At 41.9% G+C, this 24,717-nt stretch overlaps 1 protein-coding gene across 3 annotated transcripts in view; it reads right to left on the minus strand.

Moving 5' to 3' along the window:
* ppip5k1b (diphosphoinositol pentakisphosphate kinase 1b) overlaps positions 1-24,717 on the minus strand; it is a 76,227-nt gene that overhangs the window by 50,711 nt on the left and 799 nt on the right. For all 3 annotated transcript variants that reach the window (XM_083762932.1, XM_083762931.1, XM_083762930.1), the window contains exons 2-7: positions 8,352-9,039; positions 5,831-6,026; positions 5,545-5,635; positions 5,191-5,276; positions 1,997-2,151; positions 98-199 (exon numbers count right to left, since the gene is read on the minus strand). In XM_083762932.1, the coding sequence (XP_083619058.1) occupies positions 98-199; positions 1,997-2,151; positions 5,191-5,276; positions 5,545-5,635; positions 5,831-6,026; positions 8,352-8,531 (810 nt within the window). In that variant the 5' untranslated portion in view covers positions 8,532-9,039. The remainder of the gene's footprint in view (positions 1-97; positions 200-1,996; positions 2,152-5,190; positions 5,277-5,544; positions 5,636-5,830; positions 6,027-8,351; positions 9,040-24,717) is intronic.

A 24,717-nucleotide genomic window follows, 5' to 3' on the forward strand; every position in this document is an offset into this window, starting at 1 on the left:
TGGGGCAAAAACATAGTCCCCAGGCTTTGGCCGTTCGGCTTGGCAGAGAGAGACAATAAAAGACAAGCACTAAACAACTAGAAACTGAACACAGTACCTTGACGTCAGTACCGTCTGTAGGCATGAACTCCTCATAGATGTAGGATCCAGTCTTCCTCACGCTGGTCTCTGGAGAATAGACACTGCTACGACTTCCTATCTACAGCCGAGACAGAAGAAAATATGGAGAGGAGAGAGAGAGAGAGAGAGAGAGAGAGAGAGAGAGAGAGAGACCGTTTCTGTGCAGAAATGTTTTTGGGAAATGGATTTGGGTAGCCAATCATTTTTTATTTTTTTTAAGATATTTTTTTGCGGCTTACGCCTTTTATTGATTTTTTAAGGGACAGAAAGTAGGCTGACAGGAAACGGGAGAGAGATGGCGGTAAAGGCCGTGTCGGGTCCGGGAGTCGAACCCGCGGCACACCGCGATTGGATCACCAGTCCGGTGCCCAGACCGTTACGCTACGGCCTGGGCCGTAGCCAATCATTTTGACCCATATTTCCTCTCCAATTTAGTCATTATGCCAATGAAATCCTCCCACTGCATGTATCCTACTGGCTCATCTGCCAGGGAGGCGTGCTTATGGATAACACCGCTTTTCTAGGGAGCCCCGCGGTGACTGACAGTTCTTCCTTACTAGCATTTTTATAACTATGACTAAACCTTACCTTAAGCTCAGTAAAACTATGCCTGCCAGGAAAGGTAGGCATAGTTGGTTGGTGGGATCCATAATTACAACGCTAATCCACGCCTTTGTTTTTTCTCGGCTTGATTACTGCAATGCACTTTTTTCAGGACTGCCTAAGAAAACAACTGACAGATTACAACTTGTCCAAAATGCAGCAGCCAGAGTTTTAACAAGAACTAAAATGAGAGAACATATTACTCCAGTTTTGGCTTCACTGCACTGGCTTCCGGTTGTTTTTAGCATTGATTTTAAAATTATTTTACTTGTGTATAAAGCTCTCAATGGTCTCGCACCTTCCTACCTACATGACTGCCTGCCTAAATATGTCCCAAACCACCCCCTAAGGTCTTCCACTGCTGGCCTGCTCGCTTTGCCTAAAAAAATGGCAACTAAAAAGTACGGGGAAGCAGCTTTTTGCTTCTACGGGCCGTCGGCATGGAACAAGCTCCCACTGTACCTTCGTCAGGCAGCCTCTGTAGACATTTTTAAAGCACAGCTCAAGACCCACTTCTACAACATTGCTTTTATTTTTTGTTATTCATGTCCTCACTGTATTGCATTACTGCTTGTTTTTTAATGTCGTTCCCTTGCTTTTCATTTTTATTCTCCATTGTTCTGTAAAGCTGCATATCATGTCATGAAAGGTGCTATACAAATAAAGTTTTATTATATTATTATTATTATTACATCAAAGAAGAGGAAGAACATCTGCACACCAGTTTGTAGAGCTCCGAGACTTACTTTATTTAAGACAACAATTCTGCCATCTCGGAGCTCTACAAACTGGTGTGCGGATGTTCTTCCTCTTCTTTGATGTTTGCCTTGATGCCTGACATCCAGCACCTGGCCTGAATATAGCCATTGAGATGTGCACACAATCTTCTATGTATCCATAACGCGCCAGTGAGAAGCCCCCACCGAGGACACAGAGCTTTCATCCTACTCCTCCCGTTCAACCTTCCCAGCTGACAGGTGCCGCCCCAGTCCATAGCAGTAGAGCTTGTAGATCTACTATTTTTGAAAAATCGTGAAAATGTTTAACTCAAATCATTGCTTCTGGGTGGGAGTCACTGGAACAACATATTTTCAGATGGGGGTCGGCGGCCAATTACATATTGGGGGTCCTTGACATGAAAATGTTTGAGAACAAATTACATAGAAAATAGTTTTTCATAAAACTGTCAGGATTTAGAAGGCATTTGTAGAATCTTTTCTCAGGTCTAAATGGGTTAGTAATCAACAAGACCTTTAGAGTTTGGGAACCCTACCTTCCTGAAGAGTCTCTGGCTGCCTCCTCCAGCGGAGGTTGGGTAGTAGATGTACACATTGTGGTCTTCAGCGCACACAGGTTTCTCCACAAACGGCTTGGGAAACACCACCCCATTCACCTCAACATGGTCCTCCCCTTCCACCAGACTACAGTCTGAGTGACAGCAGGGACAGCCAGTCAGACAACACTTCTTTCATCATTTACCATTATACGATCGACCTGAATTCTATTTTTAATACATCCATGGCATTTACAACACACATTACCATCAACTGAAATAGTCTCTTGCTTGTCTATTCACTTATGTGTAATCTTCAATGGCTGATGAATTCCTTTTGTATCATTAGTTTTTGCTTTGTTTGTGGGAAACATGCAAGTAAGAATTTCAGTATAGTCTGTACAAATGACAATAAAGACAAAAAATTACAATAAAGAACTGGAGATGCACAATTGAAATTATGACAGATCTCCGATTATTTGCAGGGTTATATCGGCCGATACAGATATATTACATTAAATTATATATTTTGTTTTGCTGGTGAAAGTAGATGGTAAGCCAGACAGTAGGAAATATGATATATGAGATGATATAGTACTTTGTCAGTTCACACTGAAATGTGTCTTGCTGAAACGCTGAGAGGGAGACAGTGACAGCTGACAGTGACAGCTGAGAGGGAGACAGTGTAGGAGATACAGAATAGAGTAAGGTCTTGCTAGTGCTAGGCAGTAAAGTTGCATGCTTCAGCTCTGACTGGAAGCGGCGGTTGAAGGAAAGGGCAAACTTCACTAAGAACCCATTCAATTACCTGTCGAAACTCCTGGGCGACAAAAGATCAGGAGAGTTGAAAGCAACAAAGGAAGAAGTGGAGGAGCACCTTCGTCAGGTCCACAGTGATCCCAGGAGGGAGGACAGTTTAGATGAGAACCATCAAACCAGCTGAACCAACTATCCCCTTCAAGGTAGGGGAACCAACCTGGCAGGACAAGGACAAGGGCAAGAAAGCTTTCTGATGGGCCCCGCTTTATCCATTTTGTCAGGGCAGGAGAAAGCGCAGCAGCAGGAGGGAGGAGCAAAGGGATCCTGGCCACGGCAAGTGACTTGGAGATGCGGGCCGACCTGAAGAAGCAGCTCAAATTCCCTGAGGAGCTCAGACTAGCCTGAGACCAGATATTGTCCTCTGGTCTAAAGGTACCAAACAGGTGGTGCTTATCGAGCTGACGGTACCCTGGGAAGAGAGGATGGAGAAAGCATACGAGCGCAAGCTCAAGAAATACCAAGCCCTCATCCTCGAGAGCCAGCAAAACGGATGGAAGGCCTGGAATCTGCCGGTGGAGGTGGGCTGCAGGGGCTTTGCTGGACGGTCGCTATGGAGAGCCCTCGGACTGCTGGGGATCGAAGGGCTGGCTATGAAGCGGCTGGTAGCCAACATCACTAAGCGGGCAGAGGAGTAGATAGTAGGATAGAGTTGGGTGGTGTTCAGCGGGGGTAGAGCCAGGACACTGGATCTGCCGTTGAGCCCCTCCGAGGTGTCAAGGGCTTAAATCAACGAAACACCAGTGAAGGGGGGTGCCCATTTGATAACCTGCTAAAGCCACCCAACTCCTGTCTATTTGAGGTATGTGGTCAAGCCTAGTCTTGGCTCAGGGAGGAGGACGCCCCTGCCATGCAGAGTCCCGTCGGTGCCTTGAGGGAAGGAGAGACGGAGAGAGTGATGCCACTGGCTCACAGATGAGTACCTAGAGCGGACGTAGAATACGCACATCGACAGGCTGGGTGCTGGGCTAAAGGAACTTCAGTAGATATTGGATGGAGCCCGCACACCACAGGTACAAGAAAGACGTTCTTTATTGAAAATTCTGACAACGTTTCGATCTATTTGATCTTCATCAGGTCATGAAAAGGTGGGCCAGTTGCGATACCCTTATCGTATTTTGCATATATATATATTTTTTTTAATGTCTGGATTAAATGAAATTAAAGAAAGTTGAAGTCCCTCGTTTTGGCACAGGCGGGTCGTGGAGAGAAGAACGAGGTCCCGCGTTCTTGGCTTACATTGTGTTAATTATTTCTCTGATACAGATCCCCACAATAACCACTTCTTGAACATAACTCATTAAACATCTAATACAGAGTAGACACTAACCAGTAGTGTGAGAAGCCAAAATTAAACAGACGTCTGCTGCAGTAGCAACCAGCTACCCGACCGCAGCCATGAAGCTTACAGTGAAGCCGTCACATGATCACAGAAGCACACCAAATGTGTGCTTTTCTCCTCCAACCAGTCGGCTCTCCTACGCAGACCTGAGCTCCTGCTAGGTGAGACGTCTGATGTCTGAATACAAAGCGGTGTGTTGACTCAAAGACGACTCGGCGGCTCGTTTTGTTTGCAGGCACATGAAAGCAGAGAGAAAATGTACACAGGACTCCTGTGTACCAAAAACTCTCACCCTTTACTTCCAGAAAATACCACGCCCATTGTTTTCTCCATCAACCACCATATATCACAGCCATCGCTGTGTTGCACCTGTTGTATAGCTGTCGTCTTCACAGACTCAGCACAAAGCCAAACTAGTTTGATGAGCTTCAGATAAAAAGTTAAAAAGGGAGAAGATACTTTATTTAACCAACATGTTTTGACCTATAACGGTGTTCATCAGGGCAGTCCTGATGAAGACCGTTATAGGTCCAAACATGTCGGTCCCTTTTTAACATTTTTAACATTATTTGACGTTTACGTCTCCGGTGAGTACCTGGTTGTCTCTTTGTCTCTAGTTTGTAGAGCTATTGGATAAGGTCAGGAAGTGGGGAGATACATGAGAGACAGACAGCAGGACATTTGAGAGGGAGACAGTGTAGAGACAGACAGGACATTTGAGAGGGAGACAGTGTAGGAGACAGACAGGACGACATCTGAGAGGGAGACAGTGTAGAGACAGACAGTAGGACATCTGAGAGGGAGACAGTGTAGGAGACAGACAGGACGACATCTGAGAGGGAGACAGTGTAGAGACAGACAGGACATTTGAGAGGGAGACAGTGTAGAGACAGACAGGACATTTGAGAGGGAGACAGTGTAGAGACAGACAGTAGGACATCTGAGAGGGAGACAATGTAGGAGACAGACAGGACGCCATTTGAGAGGGAGACAGTGTAGGAGACAGACAGTATCTGAGAAGGTCAGTAGAACTGACCTTCAGGTCTATCAGGGTCTCTGTTCAAAATGCCGTAACGAGGTAGGTCAATGCCCTCTTCTTTCAGGATACGATACACTTCCCTCCTGACAAGAAAACGTGCACACCCCCCACACAAACACACACACACACACACACACACACACACACACACACACGCACACGCACACGCACACGCAAGACAAGTTTAATTGTGCAGAAATGTCCTACAATTAAGCAAATTTAAAGGCTTTGTATGAATTGTGCATAGCAGGTTGCATTTATTTGTGTGTGTGTGTGTGTGTGTGTGTGTGTGTGTGTGTGTGTGTGTGTGTGTGTGTGTGTGTGTGTGTGTTTGCAGGTGTGTTTGCGTACCTGTCCTGTATGAAGTACTGCATGTTGATGTCGTTGATAAGCAAAGGGTTTCTTAACTTGACATACTCTGCAGCTTTATCCAGAGGAAAGCCTGAAATACAACCGTCAATGTTTTAATGTATTCAGTACACACAGTTCAAACTAAATTTGACGGCATCCGTTTCAACGTTGTTCAATTGCAATTCTACAGTTATAATGCAATTCTGTTGTTGTTCTACTGCTAAGCGATTCTAATGCTTATTGATTTGACCTTTGTCTGGATGTTGCTGCATGTACAGTACAGTACCTTTGGAGTGGAAGGAGATGAGGCAGTCGCAGAGAGGCCAGTTCTCCACGGGTTCCTCCAGGATCGTCTCCTCAGGGAAGATCACCACATCGATGTAGTCAAAGCGACACAGACGCTCCAGGATCTGAGTCATGGGCTTGGACTTGGACTTCTTCATCATGCAGCAGATTCCCACCACGATCTGATGCTCTGCCGGCTGCAGGGTGGGAAGTCATTAAGACGTGGTTACACCTCATCTACACAGGCAAGGAGCGAGTGTTCCGATGGCGATATTGCGCGGAAAACTGTCCCGATATGGAGCGTCCTCCATTGCGTTGCGACGTAGCCTGAACCAATCAAATAACCAACAAATAGTAGCGTGTACTGTAGATCTCAACCAATAAAAGTGTTTGGGGGGGGCCGCGAAACCTCGCTCAAATAGAGATTCTGCGAGCGAATATAGGAAGGGTGGACGACTTCGCTGCATGCTAGCGGTACATCAAGACAGCCTCATTGAAAAACATGCATTCTAATGATTTCATCGTTCGCTCGCATGACATCGCTGGCAGTGTAGATGAGGTCTTACGTTGTACAGTAGCATTTACACGTTTCTATTCCTACAAACAGTAGGATAGTAGAGGTAGGCAGTCAATTTTTACAATAATAATTAAAAATTAAATGTAAGAAACAAAAAATAAAGGGATGTTTACTCGTGTGACCCATAAAAATGTGTCCACGACCCACAAATGGGTCCCGACCCAGTGTTTGGAAAACAGTGATTTAGACAATATAAAATGATGTCTTGGTAAGTCTTTCCCAGGAATTACATCTGAAATTGGTTAATGACCAGAGAAGTACCTAACCACTACTAACTACCTGAACTAGAAAAAATAAAAGTTTACACTGTTCACAATAATGTCACGCAGGAAGTCTCCTATTGTTACATGTAGTGTAATTCTGTAAATTAAACGGATTAAGATTATTCATGCATAAAAAAGGTTCATGATATGGACTCCCACTAAAAACTCCCACTATGGTGGCAGTCTGGAAGACATGTCATGTCATTAAGTTATTTATGATTATGAATAAAGCCTTGTATGTACTGTACGCTATAGAAGAGGCTAGACTATTGTCTATTGTGTGTCCAGCAGAAAGTGGGATCTCATATTGTCCATGCATACTGTATGTATAGTATACTCGGTATGCCAGCAGCAACATCTCCAAAAGAAAATACAGTACATAAGATAACTGATGATTTAAACTACAGTAGGATAAACATTTTGTTTTTAATTATATATATATATATATATATATATATATGTAAACAAAATAAAGAAAATCTGTCCTAGACTGCCGCTCTACTATCCTACCGTTTGTAGGAATAGAAACGTATAAGTGCTACAATGTAAAACACTCATTCTTCCTTTTCCCAGCTCCTAAACCTCAGTCTGGAAAAGAAAACACGACATGAACAGACAAGAAACCCACCAAGAACCAAGTTCAAAGTCAGGTTGGCATTCAATACCTGAATCAAGAAATGCAGACAAATACAGACTAACTCTAAACCAGACACCAGGTTAATCCTTTTAACTGTGGAAGACAGACTGTGTAGTAGCTCTACAGAACCGTATTAATCTATCATACATACCATCATACCAACAACTTCCCTCTGTTAGCCTGTGGATTTACTGCATTCCTGACATTTGTTTTTATGAATACCTACAGTATATCTATATTGAAATATCTGCACTTCTCTGATCCCTTTAGTATGGAGAGAAACCCTGAAGACAGCCTCAGGCTTTAAGTGTAACCTCAAACATGACTTCCTTATTGCACAGACAGTGACACAACCAGAGAAGGGATGCTTTAGCAACTTTCTTCATTCCGTGCATGTTTTGATCTTCCTCTAATTGTTTTTCGCCCACTTCAACTCTCTTTTCGACTCTCACTTCTGTCTCTTCATTCCATCCAGTCAGATGATCATCTGAATGTTTATCTAGTGATTCAAATTCAGAGGTCTACACCCAACGTAAAACAATAAATAACATCAACAATGACTATAGAAACCACCTAAGGAAATGTTGGATGTTCTCCAACTTGAAACTTCTGATCTGTAGGTCAGGCAATATAGTTTGTTGTCATCTGAATTGTCCATATTATATTTAAGAAATCACGGCCTTGTGATTTCAGAAACTAAAGCAATTGCTATTTATTAATTTATTTTCAGTTCTTTATTGTTTGTTGTTTAATTGGATCCCCATTAGCTACTACCTAAGCAGCAGCTACACTTTCTGCGTTCTAGCTGGACCGACGGCTGTAGAGTTAGAGAGGACGTCTGGGAATCGGTTCGATACCAAGTTAAGGGACCCTGAGCGAAACAACTTAACCTCTAACCCGGGAGTTGTTAAAAAATACTTTCCAACCGTTCCTAACAGTTAAGATGTGTAAATTGGTATGTGCAAATGTACTTGGTAAATACCTTGAGTACAAAATCTATGAAATACATAATCAATAAACGATTAACTTAAATCTTGACCCTCACCGAGTCATCGTCGTCATCGTCCACATAGTCGTCATCATCTTCTCGAAACACCTCGTTCTTCATGATTTCCTCCATTGGTCCTGTGTGATGGTCATCCTCCTCACTGCCAATCACAAACCTTGGAAGGTCCCTCGGGTTTCGCCTCTGTGTCCCTCCTGCTCCTGGGAGCGCCTCTGACATCACCAGGCACTCAGGCACATGGCTGCTGCAGACAGGCTCCTCCCAACAAGGTGGTGCAGAGGAACACAGACTAGTCTCTCTATGGTGTGGCACTCCAGGGACCACTTAACTGGTCAGGTGGCTGGCCTACTGACTGACTGGACGCTGCTAGGCTGGCTGGCTGCTCGTGGCGGGTGGAGAGAGTAATTAAGCTGACTGAATCAGGCTGTGTTTGGTAATACACTGTTGGGGGTAGACACTTGAGTGAGTGAGTGAGTGAGTGAGTGAGTGAGGGAGTGAGTGAGTGAGTGTACGCTCACGCTAGAGGTATCACAACATAATGATAATGTCCTGAGAGGTAGAATAGCAATGACCACACACTCCCTCTAGAGAGAAAGAGTGAGTGTGTGAGTGAGTGTTTTGAGGTAGTTGTCAGTATCAGAGTAGGGTTTCTCTAGTCCTACAGGCCAACATGGTCCAAGCGGAGGGGAGAATCAAAGCCAGGATCTGTCCCGAAAGTATGTAGGCCCTGAAAAAGAAAGAAAATGGGTTTTAATTAAAGTTGATAAAAGGGGTAAAGTGATTGCAAGTGAGATACAGGGGTTGACACTAACGTCACAGAGGCACTTGCCCGTCGGGCAAGTACAAGTCATGTTCTACTTGCCCAAAGGCCAAGCCCACTGGCCCGAAAAGTATAGTACATTATGGTAAAATTTGCACTCGTAGAACAAGGAACAAACAAGGACAGCTTTATATATATATATATATATATATATATCAAAAAAGAGAAAAACCTTCCAAGGAAGGGACTGCACACTCCAGGGAACAGAGACGGACACCTTACTGCATCAAACTTATTTATTAGTGCTAATAAATAAGTTTGATGCAGTAAGTTGTCCGTCTCTGTTCCCTGGAGTGTGCAGTCCCTTCCTTGGAAGGTTTTTCTCTTTTTTGATGTCTATGCCTGCTAACTAGACTTGCACCTCCTACGGGTCTTTTTGGATGTGCAGGAGTCCCTTTTTGTCTCATATATATATATATATATATATATATATATATATACACACACACACATATACAGTACATATACCGGTATATATATATGCCATAATATTACAGGCCATAATAAGATAGCCAGAATGTCACAATTAGAGCCAGATCTGCGTCTTCCATGTTCTGTACCACAGCAATTCGTTGATTAGCTGCAGCAGGAATGTACAGTTTATACATGTGATGCATTTATGCCAGCATAAACCCCCCACTAGCCTTGGATCAAGACTATCAGATATATTTAATCGATTTTGTCAATATTAAATTATCGATAAAATACACGACAGGCAATGCTGTAGAAAATCCATAATAAAAACAATATTTTACCCTCTTTCCTATAAGAATTGGGTATTATAATAATAATCTAATGATGAACGCTTTATAGAAATCTATAGTAGCTTTTTGTAGTTATAATGTAATTATTTACAATATGATGGATACAGGCAGCAGTCATGTCCGATTATTATTATTTATCGGGGGGGGCTTCAGAGTAAAAGCGGACATGTATTTCCGGCACCCCAGAGCTCCTATTTTGAAGGCATCCCGGCACCGATTGTGTTAAAGGGGCATTCCACTCATTTTCAACATTTTACTATGTTAAAATGAGCTTAGAGCTGTTAAAATGTTGAAAATGAGTGGAATACCCTTTAATGTCTACCCCTGCACTCAGTGCTCCACCACTCTGGACCAGGAAGTGTTAACTGTTCATTATTGGTCCCTGATTACTTTAGACAAGGAATTAGCAGTACTGTAATATGATACTGCTTTGAGATCCACTCAATTCGGAAAAATGTAATGATCACATGACCCATGACCTATCTATGACGTCCCACGTTCATGCGCCTTCCTCGCTCTGTCCCATCTCAGTGGTTTGCAAAATGAGGAACAGTTTAATTTCACCATTGATTTCATCTGCTTGAAGTTAGGCCAATGAGATTCAGATCATAGGTTTCACACGCTTCACTATATTATCTCCCAGTATACAGTATACAGTAGTGTAGATAGACAGTTGCAGAATTATCTAATTCTAAAACTATTCCAATCCAAGAAATACAAAGTCTTCTCTTTGTAGGTCCTGGCACAGCTTTTCAAAAATGGGTCTGCTGCCTAAATGAATACATAATGTGGAGGTGTTTGACATGAAACTATTTAGTGAACCACTGTTCTGACTCAAGCTGATAAATCTTGACAAAAACATTTTTTTTGCTGTATAATAACAACAAAACACTTTTATCCTCCTTGTCCACAAATTTAAGCCATCTGAAAGTACTTACAGCAGCTGTAGTGTTGAACTGCAGAACATTTACTCAAAACATTGAGTGTTTAAAGGTAACAATCACTGTTGATTTTCTAAACTTTCTCACGATCTTGTGGCTCCCTTTCATTGGAATATTATTGTTTTCTTGTTCCTTTGTGTCCATAATTACATCCTTTAACAATACACTGGGTGTGTCTGGTGGTTACGATCTGCCTGAAAGGTAGGGGTGTGTGTGTGTGTGTGTGTGTGTGTGTGTGCGCGCGCAATAGTAGGTATTTGCTTTGTTTTGAACAGTGTTGCGCACTAATGTCAGTGGTATATACAGTTATATAAAAATGTGCAAAAACCTACCACTTCCATACAGACATCCCCCCCCCCCCCCATTAGAAGGGCTATTCTCAAGTCAATACCCTGTTTTAGCCTATATCTTGTGTACTATTATGTTGGACAGCACAGTCATTGTGCCTGCACTGCACATACACTTGTGAGCATGTGACAAATAAAATGCAATCTTGAATTTGGTCTGCTTCCACATAATACAAAAGCAGCCTAAGCATCACTGTTAACAATGTTGCTCCCCCTCAGACCAGGCCAACAGCACACAGCAATACAGGGACTGAATAAGCTGCAGACAAAGCACAGGATACTCACTAGCACAGTGGTTTTCATATCAAGGTCCATCATTTATTCAGCATTTGATTGGCTTTAACCACATCTAAACAACAGTTGAGTATAGCCTTGCTGGCCTGGCAGGAGGAATAAAAGGATGGATTGTCCAGTAGCTTTAGTTTTATTTATGTGTCAAATTATACTGCCGTAACGTCTCAATTTCCCTCCGGGGATTAATAAAGTATACTGTATCTCATCTCATGGTACTGCATAGCAGGGTGCTCAGAGGGCAGTTTTGTTTTCCAAGTACCAATGCAATATGGCCACAATACATACAGCACGTATAGTACAAATGAAAGCGAAAGAACATGGACATGAAAGAGCATGGACACAAACAATCCGACACATACACGCACTGTACACACACACGTCACACATGCAAAGCAATATGGATGTGAAAGAACACAGACTCATGTGCAGTCTGAGACGTGACACACATCGACAGTAAGATGTATTGACACTCAAACTGGTTTACACTCACATACAGTATAATATATGCTGCTAAATAAATGACGTCTAACCTGCATGTGAGACTACAGTGCAAAGGTCAAAGGCCATACTGTAGTATACCTGCTATTTTAACTGCCTCATTCCATTGCCATTTCTTGTAACCATGCACACGTGTAAGCATATTTTACTCGTATCAGGAATATTTTGACTATCTGAATGACCCATTTTCCTTGTTCTATCTCAATTCGTTTTCTCATTGCCCAAAACTGCAAATGGATCCTCTTACACGTGTAAACATGTGATGTGACAATAAAGAAGTTGAAGTTGTACACACAGACAGACATGTTAAGTGCACGCACGCACGCGCACACACACACACACACACACACACACACACACACACACACACACACACACACACACACACACACACACACACACACACACACACACACACACACACACACACACACACAGTAAATACATGCCGTAGATCCATGCACACTGCACCGCACACACAGCCTATATACTTGTGTGAGTGCATATACATATACACAGCCAGGTTCTCTCTCTCTCACCTCATTACGAACAGACACAAATCTCTCTGTCACATACACACGTATAGCACACACGCACACACAACTAGTGCCTTTGGAACCCTCACGCCTGGCACTCCACCAGTGTTTCTGTCCCCAATCTCTAGGTCAAGGGCACAGATTCGGGTTGAACATTATAGGGCTCCCCCTAATGGGGGGGGACTGAGACTTAAGAATGTCCTTCAGATGTGGAAATGGCTGAGACATTGGAACATTTTGTAAATCATCAGATATTACAGACAGACAGCATATTGGAAATGTCTCAAATAAAAAGCAAAAAGAATGATGGCAAATTAAACTGAGAATTTCTTAGGTTCAGTAGATCAAACTTATAACTTATATAATGAAAAGCATCCAGGTTTGTACTGTCCTCCATTGTACTATATGAAATGAATAAATAAAGGTTCTGTAGTACTGTAGTAAGTGGCTGCATAGGTTATATACAGTAATTAAATTAAAAGCACAGATGTTTCATTGTCATCAACAGTAGCGCACACATGATCATAGTTAGTAGACCTATAATCAAGGAGGCCACCTTCAATGTGTATTGCACATTTGGACCCTATAGGGATTTCACTGTAGGTTATTGGTAATGGGGACATTTAAAAAGATAATGACATCACATGTAAAGTTACATAACATTACATCCTGATTGGATGCATGACATTGACATTGCAACAAACAATGTTATCTAACAGTGTCTAGTGTTAGCTCATGGATCATGTTTTCAGCTAACCAGCCACCTGGAAAAGCAATTGGACACATCAGAAACACTTAGAAACAAACAGAAAAAAGACATGAAAACATTGTGTGTTTGCAGATAAAACATGATACAGCACATCCCCCCCAGAGACGTCCAAACTACAAAACTCTGGGGCATGTCTTGCCAGATTTTGCGAGAGAAATAAGCAACTGGGTCTATGAATACAAGCCCAAAAGAAGCGATAGGCAAAATCACATGAGCACTATATACACTGGCTATTTGAAAATAGCTGATCTACAAGTAAAGTACAACTATGAATATTTACAAGCAACTTTACAGAAAAAGCATGTTCATCTACAGTCAGAGCGCTTGTTGATTTGCTGATTATCACTTTTAGTGTTGGTAGTGAAGCCATTAGGAAGAAAACTTTGTCATTTCATCGTCTACTCAGACTTATGTGAACACCCCAGTTTTTAAGTTGCTTGATTCAATATTTAGATATTTGATATAATTTTTTGCTGCCCCGCCCCCTTCCTATACAAACCCATTGTAACTTCAAACTCCATTTTAACCATGATAGATTAATCGAAAGAAATCATCTTTTTTTCTGGTGACTGATGTTGTCCTTCTAATATGTGAGAGGGTTGTGTTTTTTCATTTACTGTTTTGATTTATTTTTTAATAATTATTTTAGATTTATTTTTGTCTCCTCCGTTCTCCTGGAGGAGGTTATTTTCCAAAACAATTATTAAAAATAAATGAAAAAAGTAATAAAACGTATTAGGACAATATCAGTCACCAGAAAAAGAAAAAAATAAGATTACTGTGTTAACCTTTTGGAATGTTTTATCAATGTGTTTGCTGTCATCAACCACAACCACATAAATTACAGCTAATTTGATTAAATAGGCCTGTGTTAGTGTTTTCGTAGTTGTGGTTGTTTTCCTTGGTAACGTTCAGTCCATGTGTTTTCTTATGTACCATAAAAGTAAAACGGAATCACAGAGATATGTTAACAATGACACACACCCACACCCACACACACACACACACACACACACACACACACACACACACCCACACACACACACACACACACACACACGGCAGAATGTTTATTCCTATACAAGCCCTATGCAAACATGTTTGAATGCCTGTGGGAAGGCGGCCTCGCACACTATGACATACAGTAAGTAGCGTGATACTGTATAGGCTCATGTGTCACTGGTATTAAATGAACAAGTTGGCAGGAGATCAACGTTTCTGGTAAACACAGAACATACATGGCTAGGAGTGCATGAGGACATGCAAAAACCAGAATGATATCATTAACTTTATTATATTAATGTTGATTATTAGCCACAATGAACAAAAATATAAATGCATTCGTCTTGATTTTTTATTTCAGTCTTACTGTAGGTTCACCATGTACTACATTATAAAATAAATTCTGTTCATCATTGCCAATATTCTATTCGTACTGTTAATTGTGGAAAAGAGAGAAAAGATTGTGTCGCTGAGAAAACAACCACATTACAACAGTCATGTGATGCATACCGCACAAAGGTTGAAGTTATTACTGCAATTTAATCAACGAAAATGTCATGATCGTGAATGGTATCCCAATGAAGAAGAATAGCCAATATTATATTGCAGTGTCATCTTTAAACCTACCGATTATTTATTAAATCTTTGCAGGTGAAGGAGTGTATGGCGTATGATATGAAATGCGTATGATATGAAATGTAAGCTTACTACGAAGTTACGAACACAATCATTGTTTAGTTATCATCATCACTGATAATCAACTGTTAAAGGGCTTTTGGGATTGAATGAAACTCAGAAGTCACTTCACACATCCAATAATTCATAATGTTTCACCTTGAGTACGCCTACAGATAACCTAGTAATTTAAATGAATGTCCACACATAAATAAAACTAAAGACAGGAGGGGTAACTAAAAACTATAAGAAATTCCATACCGGCAATTGAAAACAAATATGTCTTTATAGTCGTACGACATTACGCCTCAGAAGGACAGCTGAAAGTGCAGTCTTTGATGTATTCCATTAACACAGACACTTTCTTGGCAACTTAAGATCTTAACTCTCAGTCTCACATGTGGCCTCACGTAATCTTGGAACCTAGAATAGCCCTGTGTGGCAGTACCCCCACAGTGAACCTAAGAGAGAGAGAGTGTGTGTGTGCACATGCGCGCGCGCGCATGTGCACGCCATAGCCAGGGTACTAGGGGTTGGAGGAGTGTCAGGTATCATTTGCTGGGGATACAGTGACCCAATGAGTGATAACTCATCAGCTTTGAGCCCTACAGGTGTTGACAGACCTCACTCAACCCAGAGGAAGCTACTCTCTCAGTGCTTGGGGGGGATCGTCCAGTATCACTCACACTGATAAACAAACCTATAAACAAACAGTTATGAAATGAGTAAACAACCCTGTATTCAGCAAAATAGCTGGGGTACGAGTTGTACGGCAGCAATGTATGAGACTCAGGAAGGAGAAAGCTATTGCTAGGGATAGAACGCACCCGTTATACATATATCTTCTACCATCAGTCTAATTGCTCCCGATGTGCTGGTTGGTGCCTTGCATGGTTTCCGCTGCCATCGGTGTATGAATGTGTGTGTGAAGTGAATGGGTGAATGTAAATGCACAATCTCTGTAAAGCGCCTTGGATAAAGGCACTATATAAATGCACCATTTACCATTTTTACGGTTGTAATGCACGTAAATCGAGAACCGTTTGCCCCACCGACTGTCAAATTTGACACGCGTTCCACACCCCCACAGGGAGTACAGTGCCCGACCTCGAGTCAGTGGCACGCACCGTTGTCCAGAAACACCACAAAAGGCTCTGGTCAGGCTCTGCCAGTGGACCTAATGAGCCCAACTCCCCTGACCTGTGCAATTTCCAGCCTCTGCCTCAGCCAATTGATTACCATGGCAACCCCACACCTGCCAATTGATTACTTAACCAGTCCACTTTTCACAGTCAGTTTGCACTCTTCAGGCACAGGCAGACAGACAGAGGCAGAGATCTCCATGTGGGACACAGACACACAGTTAAAATGGATGCTATGGCAACGGACATTGTATCATTCCCAAGTAGTCCGACGGGCACGTACAGGTCTAGTAACTATAAATGTGCCACGTCTCTGTATGCGTGTGTGTGTGTGTGTGTGGCACTGTGTTCACGGTTGTAATGCACGTAACTCGAGGACTGTTTGCCCCACCGACTTCAAATTCGACACACACGTTCCAAACCACCACAGGGAGTGAGTGCATTGCCCAGCCTTGAGTCTGTGGCATATACACCGTTGTCCAGAAAGACCACAAAAGGCTCTGGTCAGGCTCTGCCAGTGGACTAATAAACCAAAGTCCCCTCACCTGTGCAATTTCCAGCCTCTGCCTCAGCCAATTGATTGCCATGGCAACCCCACAGTTTGAGACAGTTACCGTGTGGGGGTCCCCGGTACATCCAGACCCCAAGGAAGGACCCCAGGGGGGCCGGGCCGGTTCCCACGTGCCGCCCCGCATCCGAAACGGTTGAGAAATTACAGAGTTACTGTGTGGGGGTCCCCAGGGGGTCCCTCTACTGTACTGTACTGTCACACAAGAAATAGGCTGAGCAACAGTGACACTTGGTTGTGAAAACAAACCAAACGCTATTTTCGTGCTCTGAGTCTCTGACCCAGCCAGGGACCTAGGGACCTAGGGATCCAGGGACCTTGGGACCTAGGGACCCAGGGACCCAGCCACAGACACATATAGCTCCTTAATGAAGTGGTTACACCACTTAAAAAAGATCAGAATGTATAGTTAGGGGAAGTTACATATGGTTCCTTGAACCATATGGATGAATGACTGGCCTGTTGTGATTTTCAGAATCTTCTCCCTCCACTGACTTTGACCTCTTTATTGATAATAAACAATGTAAAATACATTGTCACAGGCACAGCATTATCAAAAGGACAACAAACGCAAAAAGCCAGTGTGTGTGTGTGTGTGTGTGTGTGTGTGTGTGTGTGTGTGTGTGTGTGTGTGTGGGTGTGTGTGGGTGTGTTTGTGTGTGTGTCACTCCACGCACCCAATGGTGCACAAAGTGTCCTTGGGCATGTCAGTCCAAACTTCCAAAGTACTGATAGGTGCATGTTCGGCATGACGATTGTTGGGGAGAAACATTCTCAATGCTGAACATGAAGACAATTAGAATGTAATGATCACCATAGGTCTTGCACTACTCGTGTACATGTATGATGTGCTTGCTTATACTGTATGTCAATAGTCAATACTTAGTCAGTACAGTATATTTACATGTTAGGTCTCAACACGATAAGAACTGAAGCCAATATTCTGGTGTTCATTATAAATCAGTTTGGTGAAGCCAAAATGTAAAACGAGCTGTGGAACAAAGTAGTACAAGAACACACAAACAATCCACAAGCAACAAGGAGTTCCTCAACTGCCTAAAATAACATGAAAGGAAGCTGATTGAAAACATCCCCTCAATGAGTCATCTCTCTGTCACAAATGCAAGCCAAACAGATCAACACGACCACTCCGATAAAAGGCTTTTAACCTTTGTCCGCAGGAAGTCTGCAGTCTGCTGGGTGTATGACAGAGGTCATTAGCCCTTTTTCTCACTATCACCGTGTCACTGATAAAGAGAGAACTGCTGTGGAGCGCTGTGAAAATGATAAGATACCAGTAGTTTGCCTAATGCCTATCCATTAGGGTGTGTAATCTTAATCTGTAGATGCATTGAAACAGGACAAAAAGATGAAGTAAAGTAATAAAAGTAAGGGAGGCTGCAATAAGGACTTTGTATTGACAATAAAGGTCATTAGTGTCGATGTGTGAAACAGCTTCCAGTCAAAACCTACATCTAATATACTGTGGTTTATGAAACGATATACAGTAAGGTCAGGGCCGGATTAACCCTCTCAAGGGCTAGACAAAATTTCAGGGCCCCCCTGGGCTGCGTAGTGCGGAAATTGGGGTATTTTGTTTTAATTTCGCTGTAATTTTGGGGTATCCAGCCCCCCCAAAAGAGACGCAAGCAGGCAGACCGACAGACTAGTCGCTGAATGGATGCAGCCACTATAGTAGCTAGTAGTGCACTTAAATGCAGTTTTATAGCAAAATATTTCACAATGTGCTCTATAAAATCACAGTAAGAGAGATGAGCAATAAAGAAAGAGTAAAGCCACTAATAGTGTACTAATGCAGTTCTCAGTTTTACAGCTAAATATTGGGGGTATTTTATTTAACTTTTGGTAAAATCTTGAGGTACCCAGCCCCCCAAAAGAGAGAGACAGAGAGAGACACAGACAGACAGACAGCTGTGTATGCATGGCAGGCTTTAGGCCAGGGCTTTCCACAGCTACCCCACAACACAGCGTCACTCATGTCTGCAGTGCAGACAGCAGAGCAGAAGCTCTCAATGTTTTAACCATAATAATATATATATAATAACTAAACATAAATTTCACTTGAATTGGTTTGCAATACTTTTACAATTTCAAATCATATTAAAAATAAAAACGTTTTGGGTTTTTTTGGGCCCCCCCAGTCGGGGGCCCCCGGGCTGCAGACCACCCTAGTCCAATGGTAAGTCCGCCTGAGTAAGTATTCACAAACTATTGCATCTTACGAACATTTTATAACAGATAGTTGGGTTGGTGAGTTATTGAGTGGTGCATAATATCTAAGTAATATCAAAAAAATGTTTTACAAATGTCGGCCTCCTGGTGGCGCTATAACAGGCCATTCTGGAAAATGTGTGGTGGGTTAACAGTGCCGGAGATTAGCTGATAACGGGCACACGGACGGACGGACACACACACACATGGACGGACACGGATGGATTGCAAAACATACTCTCTCCCCATGCCTTCGGCCTGGTGGATAATAATTAAAAGAAATCTATATAATTTATTATACTGTTGAATAATCAATCTGCAAAACCCTAATCGGATGATTGGTCACATCTGTACTGAATCATGGATTTCTGATTTCGCTGTCATCTATAGCGACAATCACAATGGAGCATAGGGGGGCGGGGTTTTCTAGACTCAAAATCAACCATTTATTTTTCCCATAGAAATTTACAATAAAAATAAATTTGTATCAATTATTCTAAGCCTAGAATCAAGCCACCCATGATCCTGGTGAATCATGGCCATAACTCCTTTGATTCTGTGAAGAAAGAAAAATGAAAACCGCAAAAAAAAGGGTATTAATTAGGTGCATTTATTGTGAAATGGTCTAAGGTCATTAGAATTGCATGGTCTGACATAGTTTATCTTAAAGCCATGTAAGCAGTTTGAGAGGAGCCATGAGGCCAAATCATTAACAAACCTGTTAATAATTAGATGAAATAATAACCTATAGAGCAGGAATACACATACACCTGTCCCTGATTCATATAATAGACAAGGAGATAACAGAAGAGTTCTCTCTGGAGACAGTATAAAAGTCAGTGCGTTTCTCAACCTATAGATCAAGTACCGTATGTATAATTCAATATACTTCTACTGTCTGACTTGCATGGACAGTACAACATCTAGGTAACAAGTAAAAAACTATTAAAGTCATTGTACAAAATGTCAGGCTTTTTGTCAGGCTTTTTTCTGCCTTTACTGATAGTAGTGAAGAGAGAGACGGGAAACAATGAGATAGTTGGGAGTGACACGCAGCAAATGGTCCACTCAGCCCAGCTGGAGGCATCAGAGCTATGTGGTAGGACGGACCCTACCACTCTGCTTGACCAGGCATATTGCGGAATTTATTAGAGCATCCTGCTCCAAGTGTAAAACATCAAGACAATGATGATGTCAGTGTACTAAAATAATCTAATCAAACTACTGCAATTGTACCGTGTTCTTCTCATTGTACATCTTTCTGGATAAAATAAGCCTACTGTATGACAGTGAATTTACACTTGGTTGTTATTGTTTATGGTGTTGAAGATGATTCCACTCACTGACTGACTGCTCTGTGTAAGAGCAACAGCTTGTTGTATTACTAATTGTAACTGTCACTTTAAAATAAAACACATAAATACTGTCTGAAAGTGTGTAGTGTTGGTGATCTATGCAAGAATGCCAGCTTTACTACTTTCTATTAAGCGATGAATCATGGATAACTAAATGCAAGCTCACCACAGATGCAACTACTTTATACATTATACTTATACAATAGATAAATGATTCCGACATTGCTCTGACATTATTTTCAATAACGTTGACATTTCACCTGCATGGGGTACCTTACCTCACAGTGCCACAGTGGTAAGCTAAGTGAACATTAATGCAAGAAGAATCCACTTTGACCTGGAATTTTACAGTACAGGAATTTGAACATGGTCTCACTGTCTCGCACATCATAAGCCTCTAGCAAAAAAAGAAGAATGCAACACACATTGCAGACTTCTACTATATGGACAGCGTATACACACACACACACACACACACACACACACACACCTCATTGTAGGGAAAGGTTTCACAGAAAATAGTAGATCAATATGCATTGTGAACTTGTGTTGAGAGCTTGTCGATGCGCTGTTTTCAGCGAAAGCTTTCCCCACAATAACATAAAACACACCAGTACAGATAGGCCGTATTGTGAGGTCCCTTTTCGTTCAGTTCCGTTCCCACGGAAGTGGGACTACACCATTTTTTCTCCATAAAAGAGATTTATAGGTAGAAAGTCCAAATAAAAAAGTTCTACTCGTGCCCTCCTGCAGTTTTTTTATAATCCGTGATCGAAGACGGGACTATTTCTTACAAGGCGTAATAATATGTGCAAGGGGAGTGGTGTGGTTTTGGTCACGTGGACCAATCGCGTAGCCGCTTTATTCCCTTGAGTATGCGCGTGACGTCATCGTATGCGGAAGAACCTTTTTTTTGCGACGCTGTTTTCATTCACTCTAAACTGGGAAAATGGGAAAGAGCTGTTGTGCGATTGACTGTACAAACAGATTAAAAAAAGAACTCGGAGCTATCCTTTTACAGACTGCCGAAATGTAAAGAAAAAAGAAGTAAATGTATCGCTGCACTTCGCCGATGTAGTCATGTTTCAGGGCTACTGGAATCCATGGATTTGCGGGTGCCACTTTCACTTTGTGTCAGGTATGTTGCTTTTTTTGTAAAACCATACGTTCAATGTAAAAGGGCCTTTTCACACAATGTCCCGTTTTAAACGAACCTAACGGAGTTCTCTTCTTGTGGACCAAGAAGTGGATTAACATAGTCCGTTCCCCTGAAAGAGATCTGGTCAGGAGTAATTACTCATCAACATGTTACGTGAGTCCGTGGAAAGACTTGATGTTAATGTTCTTATTGATCAACACACCCTGCAGTTACTGAATGTTAAGTCTCCATGGTTTTCCTCAGAATATCGTATGACACTGATTTATATGACACATTAAGAGTCCACTGATAACCACTACAGTGGTTTAATATCAAACTTTTTTTTGTTTGTTTTTTTCAAGGACCCACATAACTTTTGATTGTTATTGCACAAATGGACTTACTCTGAGAGTGTACGAATGGAACCAAATGGATCCATAGTGTCAGAGTTACAGACCTGCATGTGTCCATTTGGTTCCACTCTCACAGACCTGTAGGCTTAAGGCCTAAGAAGGGTCCATTTGGGGTCCAATGGGGTGCATTGGTTCCATTTGTACACTCAGTTACAGACATGCAGGCTAATCCTCTCTCACTGGCATTGCCAGTGTGTGCCAGTGGTCACCCTTGGCACCCGTGGTTAAAGCTGCCTACCCCTGCTCTACATCCAACAATGTTGTGAGCTTGTAGATCTGCTATTTTCTGCAAATGTTCCCTCCAGAATAGGGATGCTATTGTTCCAGTGGTTAATGTAAAAAAAAAAATCTCACAATGATTTGGCAGCCCCGTCCCGGATGAGTTTGTTTTGAGGCCGATGTCTGAAACAGGAGTCAGGACATATGTGAAAACACCCCATATATGTAAACAAATTAATATCATATTTCTAGTAAATGTTTTTGTTGTTTTTGTTATTTAAGGGAAAAAGAGTGATGATCCTCTACATCCTGACTACGTGCCAAGGTTATTTGGTTTCACCTCCATCACTGATCAAAGTACAGCAGAGGTACAGACTGTTGTTGAAGTCCCAGGCATTGGGGTCCAGACAGAGGAAACACAAAATGACATTGCCTCATTACATGAACAGATTAAATCTTTAAATGCTGAATGTCAATCACTTAGGGATAAAGTCAACAAATTAGAAAGTGAGTTGAAACATCGTACTCTTGATCCTTCAGAATTTGATGACAGCAAAATGAAATTCTTCACAGGACTACCAAATGTAGAGACTTTCATGTTGTTGTTCAATTTTGTGTCACCAAGTTTACCACCTCCTGCAAAACAGTCACGTAGTGAATAGTGATACTCAGAGACTTCTGCTTACAGCCTTACACTGATGAAGCTGCGCCTCAATCTGTCTGAGGAACTTTTAGGTTACCTCTTTGGCATTCACCAGTCAACTGTATCTAGAATTTTTCACCTTTGGGTAGATGTGATGGCCATCAGGCTTCATCCCCTGATATTGTATATTAATATTTATACATTTGTGCTTGTCTTTTTCTATATTTTCATTTTGCAGGCAGGATAAACTGAAAAGGCGGTTGGCCCGTGATTTCCCCGAGCTGGTGTTTCACAGCCCTGCAACGAGCAACATCCCCGAACTGGTTTTTGTTGAAACATTATCAGCAGATACACTGTTAGACAGGCTACCTCATCCAGACATGACAACAACTGAGTCAACCGAGGTAAGCCAAACAGGTTCATCTTGGCAGCAGTTTTAACCTTGACCAGTCAACTTTCAATGCAAATATGTGTGCCACCTGTATGGCCAATCATCTGCCAAAAACGTGAATGATGCAAGGTACAAATCATTCTGTACGGCATCATCAGCTTTGCCAGAACTGTCCATTCCCCCAACAAGTGATGCTCTCCACCAACATTGCAAAAGGGCAAACTACCAAGCAGCAGTGATGAGACCTTCTCTGACTAGTAGGATGTGTGCTCCTTCACCCATTGGCAGTGGATGGGGCATGGAGGATAACAGTAACATGGATGACTAGAAATCCTGCCCCTGATAGTGTGTTGCAGGTAGTCCACTGTAATTGTAAAAAAAAAAAAAAAGCAAATGTGAGACTGAAAGATGTTCATGTATGTCTGCAAAACTGTCTTGCACTGATTTATGTCACTTCCAGGACTGTGAAAATGTGTCAAAGGAAACAGAAGAAAGAGGTACATGGGATGATGACTCTGATGAAAGTGATAGGGATGAGTAACCCAACATGTTACCATGTAGGCCTACTACTTGTTTTGTTCAAGAATTATTAAGATGTTAAAGAATTGCCACACTGCCTACATCCATTTAAATGCAATGCATAAATGCAAACAGCACAGACTACTTACACAGCCAACAGAACGTTTTATTGTGATGCATTTGTATGCTGTATTTTCATATATTTCCTTGGCAGGGGGGGGGTGGATGTACAAATGACAGATGCTGTGACACACTTGCGGTACTTGTAAATAAATAAATGTTTCATACAATTATGTTGTAATCATTCTGACCTCTAGTACTTAAATTTTTAGTCTTGTGCATTTTTTGCATTATTCCAATTTAGGGGGCGTGGTAACATTTGGATAGATTTTCTGCCATTTTGGTCCAAGGTGCCCTGATTTTCTTTTCTACCTTTCATTACACAGTAGGTTGAGACATTTTCTATGTATGAAACATAAGCTTTTGGCACAATTTACTGTGTAGGTTTCATTGTACTGTGTGGAAAACACTTACGTTGAAGCATATTATTTAACAAATATGCTACATTTCATGATCTAAATTCACATATGAGTAAACTAAAGGCACCAATACTTGTTTCAGATGTTAAGTATATGCATTTGACATTTGAGAAAGATTTTTTGTTGCCAAAAACACATTTTACAAGCAAAAACAGCAGCACAAGATTTTCGTTTTTTGGTTATACACTGTTTATACATTTCTGGCTTGTGACAAAATACTGCAGGATATTATGAGTAGAACTTTTAACCCAAAGTCCAGAAGGGTATTATCTATGAAAAAATGCATTGAATGAGTAGTTCCCATGACATGGGAACGAAACCCATTTTCTAAGCACTTTTTCATGGGTCCCAACACGGCCTAAGAGCCCTGGGGGACTCCGGGGTCAACCATAATGGGGTTTATAAGGTAAAGAGTACTCTGTATGTATATAACTTACTGGCCTGTTCTGATGAGAACCATGCAAAGTTCGCCAGGCCCAGCCAGGTCACAGCTGTTCAGACATTCTGACACCTTCAAAGAGGACACACTAGGCTACTAGAGTAAAGTAAGCCATAAATCACACTGACTGCATGACTGTGACCGAGTGAAACGTGAGTCAT

Source organism: Protomyctophum parallelum (assembly GCF_964188405.1).
Source record: "Protomyctophum parallelum genome assembly, chromosome: 4".
NCBI classification, from domain to species: Eukaryota; Metazoa; Chordata; class Actinopteri; order Myctophiformes; family Myctophidae; genus Protomyctophum; species Protomyctophum parallelum.